Here is a 10,079-nt window from a genome sequence, read left to right on the forward strand (position 1 = left end):
TCAGGAGCCTGCTGTGCTAGACCCTGCACAGGCACAGAAATTACTCTCCCTTCACAATTGATCTGCACATGATTGGAGATCAGTCAGTAGGAAACACTGGATATAGAAGGATGTGAGTTCAAGTCTCACCTCCCCTTTGGGCAGCTATAGTGCAGCACTGCTTCTAAATCTCATTAGTCCTATTAAAAACAGCAGAGCTGGTGACTTGCAGGGTCCAGATGCATTTGGAGTCATTAGGACACTGGTGTGAGTGAGCTCCAGCGGGAGTAGCGAAGGAAATACAGCAGCACATACATTGTGTTACACATCAGAGGCTCTTTGGCTCCTTGCTATGTAGACAGTTCTGAGGAAAGGGATTTCAGAGTATGTCTGGGTTAATTCTAATTGTTTATAAATTTTTCTGTTATACCCAAATAGACTACTAAGTGGTAACAATACATTCGCACTTCTATTCTAATAAAGCTTTGTGGTTGGTTTACATTTTTATTTTAAAAAGCCATTTGCTTATCCTTGGAGGAGGCCTCAGCTCACTAAAAGTCTATAAATTCTTTTTCCACACCTTTTTGAGCTGTGATAAACAGCTGTTTTCCACAAGGTGTTCAGTATCAATATTCTGCCTCCCTCAAAACTGGTGTGAGCAGAACTTCTGGTCTCTCTCTCCTCTGCCTTTTAAAGCTTTGACAGCTGAATGAGCTGAGACAGATAACCCAGTTTTTCCTTTAGAGAAAGACAGTGACAACAAGGCATTTTTTTGCCTGCATGTTGAGAGTGTAGTGCAAATTAATAAGTGTATGAAGCTAGAAATGGCAAGAGAAAAGAGGAAATAAAGATCAGAGAAGCTGGAGGCAGATTTCAAAAGACTTGGAGTCTGGAATCACTTCTACTTCTTAGGGTGCCTCACTAAGAGCAGTGCTTATGTCCTTCTTTCCATAAGATAGAAACAAAAACTAATTAAGTGTGACAGAATCAGGTTTAAACAATCAATCAAAAAAAAAAAAAGAATCTTAAAAGCACTGTGACTATTGAAGACTGTGTTATTTCTGCTCTAAGAACAGAAAATGTACATAGTCAGCCAGGGAAGCATTGGAGAATCAGCATTCCATTATAACCAGTGAGTTTCAAACCCCTTCTCACCAGTGAAGTAACAAGTGGATCATCCAGTTTATACCCATTTCTCTGCTCTGACTCTGTATTTGCCACCTCAGTTAAAAAACAATGCAAGATCTGTGTCATAAAGGCAGCTTAGTGTCAGAGACAAAGCTGTTCTTTTGTAGCTGTTGTTTTACATTTAGCAGTGTGATGCTGAAGTGGTGTGATAGTCTAGAACAGGTTGGCTGCATTTGTATTTCAGATGAAGGCAGCAAATCTAATGATACATGTATTTCTGTTTGGTTTTAGGTCTGATCGGCTCAATCTTTTCCCTCCTACAGTTTTTCTCCTCTCCTCTCACTGGTGCTATGTCTGACTGCTTGGGCAGAAGACCTGTCATCTTGACGACAGTGGTATGTGTCACTTGCTGATTTGAGTCATGCCATCTCAATACACAGCTGAAGGCACTAGGATCTTGTGGTTAGCACACAAGATTGGGAAACTGAATGTTCTGGATCTCTTGATTGTTGGTTGTTTTTTGCTACGTCACTTGGCCACATTTGCAAATCCAAGTGCTTAAGCCGAGTTTCCCAGAACCACAGTTTTACATAGAAGGCAACAAAATACCTATCTGTTTCTGGGATTTTCCAAAATCCCTTTCCCCTGTGTACAGCAGTTTGATTTCAGATGCTCTGTATAAATATTAGACTTAATCCCTGAATACTTCAGTTCCCTGAGTGAGTAATGAGGGTTGATCACTTGATGACCTGTTTCACAGAGCCTAGGGATTATTGGTTAGGGAGTGCTATGTAGCAGTGTAAGTTTTATTTCTTAGGAACATTCTCCAAAACATTTTCTCTGTTGCTGGTCAGAGTATGAGTTTCTAATTACAAAAGCAGTGCAGAGCAAGTGCATACATACATTGTGGAACTTGGCAGTGAATGATATAGAATTCCCCTTATCCTGTGGGCTTGTGGAGAGTGAGTTTAATAAGCATGTGTGCTTGTGATTGATTATGAAATTTAAGGGCTAGAATTGTGAATAATTCTTATTTTGAACTCAGAATTCTCCTGATGTTGGAAACAAATGGAGTGGGATGTACGAAAGTGGTTTTGTGCCTGGGACTGATTTAGTTCCCTCTGAACTCTTCTAATTTTGTCAGTAATCTAACATCTATATAAAATTTGTTCCTATTTCTTGTATATCACTGTCCAGGACATAGTGCAGTATCAGTATATTCAGACATTTCTGTTACATGGGTTTTGGAGCAGCTGTTGAAAAGAAACAAATTAAATGTTTAGCTGGGAAATGTGCAGAAATGATACAACTTTGCTCTGCTTTATAAAGAACCTTTTCTTGCTTCCGCAGATAGGTTTGATAACGTCATACTCACTATGGGCTGCCTCTAGGACTTTTGGTGGTTTTCTTCTCTCCAGGATCATAGGTGGAATAAGCAAAGGGAATGTCAGCCTCTGCACAGCTATAATTGCTGACTTGCACTCTCCAAAAGCACGGAGCAAGGGCATGGTGAGTTACATGTGAGATACATGTTTGAGTTTACTAGGTCACTTTTAGTTGATTTAGGTGCTCAGAATGTCTTCCTCAGATACGAGTGCACTGATCAAGTGAAAACATGGCTTCAGATGCTACCTTGCTTCTGAAAAGATGCCAGATCATTCTGCAGGTGAGCTCTCAGACTTGACCTGTCAATAACTTTTACCTGCAAGTGAAGCACGGATGCCCTAGAAGTGGAGAAATTGTGTGTTGTAACTGTACTCCTGCTGATGACTTTAATCCTGATTCTGAAAGCTTAGAAATCAAAAGGTCTTACGGCCCAATTTTGGTAGCTGCAACCCAGTTACAGGACAATCCATTTTTCTCACCTTCCCAAACTGTGGAAGCGCAGCAGTGCTGCACTGCACAGCATGCCTCCTGACTTCCTGGGATGCTGCACTGGCTCCAGGATCTGAGCTCAGCAGGTAAAAGCTGTGGCATTTGGCTGACTGAGCAGCAAGCAGTATGAGCTGCTGCCTTGACCTCTTCCAGAAGGCAGTGGCCCAGCTGGAAACACCCTGCAGGCTGCACTTAGCCTGTGAATTACCAGTTAGATCTCTTACCTTACAAAAACCTTAGGGGCCCAAACTTCTCTTAGCAGCTTGTTACAAGCCACTATGTGGGATAGCTGCTTCTCAGGAGGGGAAGGCTTTAGATTTCACAGTGATAACTAATAAATTTTCCAAACAATTTATTATAGTCCTGGTGAGCCAAAATATGTTTTTATTTGTGTAGAGGGATAGCCAAAGAGCACTAGTAAATAAAATGGGTCAGAGCCTAATTTTAGGACCTGAGAGCAAATTACTTACTACGTCATGGCTCACATCCATGGCTTGTACTCTCTTCTTTTCCAAAGCAGTGTAGGCATGTTCATTCTGCTTTCTGGGAATAGACTAGCATCTGACTGGTGCTATTTCCAAACTATGATGGGCAGTTGTCTGGGAGAGTGCTAGCTGGATAGGCTGAAATGATACTGGAGACTGAAGTGGTACAGTAGGATGCCCTGGCCTTGTTTAATTTAGTACTATAGATACAGTTAAATAGACTCAGGAAAGTGGGAGGATTGTGTCCTGGGATGGCACATGTTTGGGTCCTGCGTATGCAAGTGTACATCTTCGAATGTCTCTTAATGAGTCAATGAGCCAGATCCTGCGCTGTTTTATTCTTAAGCAATCTCACTGACTCAAATCAGTGCTCTTTTAAGCTCCCATCCAGTGTGTGTAGATTCTACCTCTTTTCCTATGTGCTGGTTTCATAGTGAGTTAATAAATCCCCCTTAGTACCTTCACTAAACTCAGGTTGCTCTGAGAAGCCTCTCAGCCTATGTGCATTATGAGACACGAATTCTTAAATACAAAAATTGCTGAGGCATTTTAGGAACTATAGACATCATTATGGCTTTCAACCATGGTGCTGTCTTCCCTCCTGCAGTTTTATACAACAAAAGTTTATCCTATGGCTGAGCAGTTCCTCAAGTGAGAATCATTATCTCTCTTTGCAACTCCCTTTCAGTTTGGAGTTTGTTCCCGCCACATTCCCAACTGGACAGAAAATAGAATCAGTTATTTTGGAAGTAACAGGTTTTTCACACTTACTGCTCTTTGCTGTGTGCTCCCTATGTCCTCAGGGTGGTTCTGTATCTGGCTGCATTTCTTTAAGGCAAATGCCAGGAAATTCAAACTGTTTTAAAACTGAGCTACGCAAACAAACTGGTGTCTAAAGCTGCATGTCTGTGTTCATTGTGTCACTGCAGGCAATGATTGGCGTTGCTTTCTCCCTTGGTTTTACCCTGGGTCCTATGATTGGAGCTTACCTGGCCATGGACAGAGAGAAAGGAGAAGTCTTCTATCTCCATTCAGCACTGGTAGCACTCATGTTTGCTGTGGCTGATTTAATTTTCATCTTCTTCCTGCTTCCGGAGACACTTCCCAAAGAAAAACGGGTAAATGGACTGTCAATGTGGACATGTGTGTTTCTGGCAAATACAGCATATGAGAACTGTTGTAATACTGGAAACAAAGAAGAGGCTTAGCCACTGACTCAGAAATCTAGCTCATTCTTGGGAGCAGGATTAAATACTGGATGGCATCACAGTGGGCGCATGATGGTCCCATCTCCTCGCCCAGTGAAATATATGAGAAATTCTTTATAGCTAATGTGACTGCTCAGTTGCTAGTTTTGGTGTGTTTAAATTTATCAAAACCTAACTGGGAACATGGGAGGGAGAGGGGGAATTTTGAACTATGATCACAATGACTCTCAGGGGAGGAATTTCAGCTTATTATAAAAGTAAATGCATCAGAGCCTGGATTTGCTTTCGTTTAGCTGTATATGGGAGAAATTCTCTTAACCATTTTTCTGTCTTTGCTTGATTATTTTGAACACTGAAGTAGCAAATGACTGAGCTCTCAGTTGTGCTGTCTTCTGCAGATACAAAATACCTACACATGCTAAAATGCAATGGCTTTGCATTTGTGGAGCCAAACATTTATTAACATTACAATTTTATACTGTATGATCAGACACTGTCCAAGATACCTGATTAAAAGGTGCCTGGAACAGTCCCTTTGTAGTGTGGGAGAGGCTGAATTTAGCCCTTGCTGTCTAGGTGAAACACTTGATTTGAGGCTCTCAGCTGGATTGCAGCTTTCCTGTTGTCCCTCGTTTCTAGGGAGCAATTTGTTCTGGAAGCTTCTGTTTGCAATGCTCCTACCGGGGCAAAACATTAGACCTTTCTGAGCATTTCTCAGCAGGTTGTGTCCCATGAAATCAGTTGCTCACATTATGTTCCCAAGCACTCTTTTATTCTTTTAACAGCTCTTTCATGTGTCATCTGTTCCCTTTTCCTATTTGGCTGTTTCTAAACATTCCAGATCAGATCCTGTTCTTAGCTAGAGCTGCACACTGGGGTGGTGGCAATGTACTGATGCAGGGAAGTGCTGTAGAGCCAATCTGTATTCTATAGACAATTCCACCTGTAGAAAGATAAATGGCTTCAGTGCCTTTTAGGATGGTATGATGACTCCCTTCCCCTTTTATTATCCTCTTGAGAGTCCTGCTAAGCTAGTCTGTGTTAGCCAACAGGACTGAGTTTTGATAAGAAATGAGTGTTCTGTCCCTGCTTTTTGAGCCCTGCCTCTGTGCAGCAGTGGGTATTGCATGTACGTGCCTCTCCCCTAGGCTCAGGTCCCAGTCATGCAAAATACACACAGGGTGTTTGATTGCTGATGAGACAGTGGTTTGTCTGGCATTGGAGCTTCTTGTGATTGCTATTGTTAGTGCTTTTGTGCTTCTCCTTTCAGCCTGTATCTGGGCAGTGGCCCCATGTGATGTATGTGTTGTAGGGCATTTGTCATTTCACTTATGAGGCTGCTTTGCTCTTTTGTTGGGCAATTTCTCCCACTTTGAGTGGGAGAGGAGCAGTTTTCTTGGCCTGTGGATGACAGAGGAAAGGCAAGTATGTCGGCTGCCTTTCTGGAACTTGGCTGGGCTGAGCTGGAGCAGGTGCTGCCAGGGTATAGGAGTGGATGTGTTGGAAGGACAAAGCTGTAAAAAGAGGGGAAATTCTAGTGATAACTGGTAGGAGGATGTACCAGTGGGATCAGACATCCATTTCCTTGAAATATGCTGTGTTCTCATGGTATTCTTGTTTCTCTATCAGTCCTTTTTTCACAGGAGAGCAATATTTCACATTTGTTCATGTTGGAATGAACTTGCAGAAAGGGGAAGTTGGAGGGAGACAGGGGGAACAAGGATGAGTTTTCATCCAAGGAGAAGACTTTTCACTATCCTTCTTCCCCTTGTTTTTTCAACTGTTCCACAAGTTTACCAGGTGAAGAGTGACCAATGAATCTATGTTTCACCTGTCAAAAACACTGGTCTTAATGGGAGGTGGTTAAACCAGCTCTGGCTTGAGAGAAGGGAGGAATAGAAAGGTCTCTAGTAGAATCTGTCCCCTTTAAGACCTTTAGAGTTGATGTTTAGCTAAACTAGTTATGGGCAAGGCTGCCTACCTGGAGAGAGGTTCTTACAACTCATCATGTAAGGACTGTGTGTAGGGGCTGTGGAGCATCACTAGCAGACTTACGGAGAAACGAGCTTTTGCTCTATGCATACTAAACAGTGTCTGAGGAGTAAGGCTGCAGCTTGGAAGGCACAGGCTGCATTCCTGATTTGGACTGACTGAGCCTTCAAGACATGTTACTTAGTCTCTCTGCATCAGAAGAAAACATGGTAAACAGAGACACTGTGAGAAATGTCTGGCTTTCAAGGTGACATTTGGGATGAGCATGAAGTAAAATTGAGCAATTTTGGAGTAATAAATCAAAACATAGAAATTAAATACAAACTAGATGTTTCAGATTTTGAACCTGCAAAGAATTAAAACTCTGTGCAGTGCAGCTGGTGGCATGGACTGAATTGGCAGTGTACGCTTTGCTGTTTGGGGGTGGTGAAATGCTTTTGTCAGGTTTAGGACAATGTTTTCATTATGGGTCAGTGCATGAAGTCGCTTGTAGATTACTGCTTCTAGGGCAAATAGAGGAGAAATTAAATTTATATGCACACACATATATTAAAGAATCAAATATATGTATTTCATAAAACACTTAAGATTTTAAGCATATACATTATCTATGATATAATGTGTATCCTCTGGGCCAAACTAAAATCAGCCTTGTAGTACAAAGCAGCTTGGCACCTTGTCTGACACGGGTAATAATTCAAACCAGGTACAACCTGCAGGGTTTTTTGTTACTGGCAAATATGCTTGAAGAAAGTTGCTTGTTACCAGGTTCTCTATGCTGTAGTGTAAGCACCATCATGCCAACAAATGCAGGAATTAAGGATTGCTACAAGCCAGCTTCAGGAAATCCTCTTACAGACCTTTTAAAAGCATGGAGAAACTTCTTGGGAGTGTCTGTTTACCCTCTGCAATATATGCAGTGGAAAGGGAAATAAATATCCCAGTTTGTTCTGTGTTTATCAGCAGCTTTATGGCTTTATAACAAAACCAGTCTAGTATATTGAACTGGTTGCTGTTGTGAGACTAATGGGCTCCAGAGCTCTGCTGATGGATACTCAGAGGCTCTGACTATCAAAACAAGACAGGGGTCATGTTAGCACTATATGGAAGGTTAATTTGTATACAGCTTAATTAAATCCATTCCATATGAGTCCTCAGGTCATGCAGAGATTAAGTCCCACTGATTGTTTGACCTTTAATCTCCGCCACAAAGGGGTAGTAGCTCCCTCCCTCCTTATCTGGGAAGAGAAGGAGGCTCATCAGATAAAGTCTGTGCAGTGCTTTGAAGTTGTGAAATACTAAGCGTGATTATTCTGGATTCTTGAGGCTGTCTTACCTCTTCCTGTGGCTGTCAGGTAGTCTGAATTCTCCTACTTTAAAAGGATGTGCTTCTTTAAGAATTTAGGCATTATTTCTTCTTTACTATTTTCTTTAATTTTCTATACCTTAGAATAAAAACTAAAAAAAATCAACTCTCTATAGATGAAAGAATAAGCATCTCCTGAGCACCTGTTGATAAGGAGCAGGGAAGAGTGCTACTAGGTGCAGAACTAGGTTGAAATATATGGAATGCAAGGACCAGAAGTGCTACAAAAGACGTTTTCCTCTTCAAAAAGCCACACAGTGTGGCTGGGTAGAATCTCTGTAGAAATCTCTCTAAAATATCTTCAAAGAGTCTCTCTTAAAAGTTACATTTTCCTTTTCTTTCCCAGGAGGTGTCACCGGCTGGCTAAAAAAACCAGTACCAAAACAGATTGTTGTTTCATGTGCTACACATACTCTTCTCAGACTTGCAGCACACAAGCAAATCCCCAGCTTCCCATGAGCTTCAGGCAGATGTGCCACTGTTTTCCAAGTAAATGCTCATTGGACGTGAGGGATGATGCAGTAGGTGAACTATGATAAATAAAGCCACCTTCAAGGCTGTGGAGAATGAGCTGCTTCTGCTTTTTAAGTACCCAAAGAAGAATCTGTTTTCTGGTTTTGGTGAAAGCCACTGTCAGCCTTCTACCATCTAGTTAGTGCAGAAGCCAGTTCTGTGTTCAGAAAGTCTGGGCTGTTTGTAGGAGTCTCTCGAACCCCAATGCCATTTGCCTTGTTTCATCTCAGATAATTTGTGTAGGTGTAGAAGCACATTTGACTGTTACTGTCAATTCCTTGCAGTAGTTACTACCTCAGGTTTTTAAACAAACCTCTTTCTTTCTCCAATCAGGTCTCTTCTGTGACATCTGGATTTCAGGCAGCAGTTGACTTGCTCAGTCCATTGGCTTTATTTCGGTTCTCTGCAGTCACCCGAGGAAAGGAATCCCCTTCAGAGGAGAGTAAGTGTTATCTGCCTTTTTATAATGTATGTCTTTTTGTATGTGGCAGTGGTTTCTTAGTGAAAACTTTACTCAAACCATTTCAGAAGCAGCAGTTCAGTCATTTAAAACCTAACTTAAGTACAGGGAGTTGCAAGTTCCCTTGGACACTGGTGCTGTTATTCTGAAAAGAAGGTTTTAGACATGAGTGTTCTGAAGATTTCTGACTTGCCACTGGCTTTTCCTTCAGGCACTGGCTGCAGCATGGGGTAGGCTGCAGTAAGTGAAGTGATTTAAAAAGATAGATCAAGGCATGAGTAAAGGAGATGTGAGTTTGCTTATTCAAGCTGCAAACCAGGAAACTTCAGACTGGAGTTTTATTTCCCAGATCAGGACCTGGAGCTGTAGGATTTGAGTTGGCCGTTCATCTATATGAAATTTTGTAAGCCATAGAAAATAAATTGGTGATTGCCAGGTACACCAGCTTATCATTCAGTCCTCCTTGCTGCTGCATTTGGAGAAAACCTGTTAAACCCTGCACTGGCAGAAAGATAAGTAAGGAAATCTGGCACAGGCCATTTGTAGCTTAGAAAAAGAGCTACTGTGGATTAGCCAATATGATCCTGAGAGCAGCATCAAGGTATTAGGTGCAATGCAGGCATTGATTAAAATAATGAACAAATAAATCCCCGCATCAGTGGGAGAGGGAGGCAGAGGGGCTGGGTTGGATGAGTGAGAACAGGGTGAGCCAGAGAGAGATTAGTCTTTTTGACTCTCTTTCCCCTCATAAGAAGGGAGGTGATGGGCAGAAGTCATGTTGGGTTATGTCTTGTATGAATATTTAAGATGAACATCTGAGGTGAGAACTTTCCTCTGTACAGTTCATAAATGTTGCTCTATTGTTCTTATATTCTCAGGCTGTGCTTAAAAAAGCACCACTGTCTTTCTCTGTCTTCATTTTTTCCCTGGGTGTTTTTCCCTTTGTTTGTTTATTTGTTTAGATCTTCAGAATCTCAAAATCTTGGGCCTGGCTTATTTCCTGTACCTCTTCCTGTTTTCGGGCTTGGAGTACACACTGAGTTTCCTCACTCACCAGAGATTCCAGTTCAGCA

At 41.8% G+C, this 10,079-nt stretch overlaps 1 protein-coding gene across 1 annotated transcript in view; it reads left to right on the plus strand.

Moving 5' to 3' along the window:
• MFSD10 (major facilitator superfamily domain containing 10) overlaps positions 1 to 10,079 on the plus strand; it is a 19,733-nt gene that overhangs the window by 2,537 nt on the left and 7,117 nt on the right. Inside the window, exons 3-7 of the mRNA XM_010023753.1 lie at positions 1,399 to 1,502; positions 2,458 to 2,616; positions 4,397 to 4,585; positions 8,880 to 8,988; positions 9,969 to 10,074. Of these exons, the coding sequence (XP_010022055.1) occupies positions 1,399 to 1,502; positions 2,458 to 2,616; positions 4,397 to 4,585; positions 8,880 to 8,988; positions 9,969 to 10,074 (667 nt within the window). The remainder of the gene's footprint in view (positions 1 to 1,398; positions 1,503 to 2,457; positions 2,617 to 4,396; positions 4,586 to 8,879; positions 8,989 to 9,968; positions 10,075 to 10,079) is intronic.

This window comes from Nestor notabilis, unplaced genomic scaffold, assembly GCF_000696875.1.
Source record: "Nestor notabilis isolate BGI_N333 unplaced genomic scaffold, ASM69687v1 scaffold24751, whole genome shotgun sequence".
In the NCBI taxonomy this organism is placed as follows: Eukaryota; Metazoa; Chordata; class Aves; order Psittaciformes; family Psittacidae; genus Nestor; species Nestor notabilis.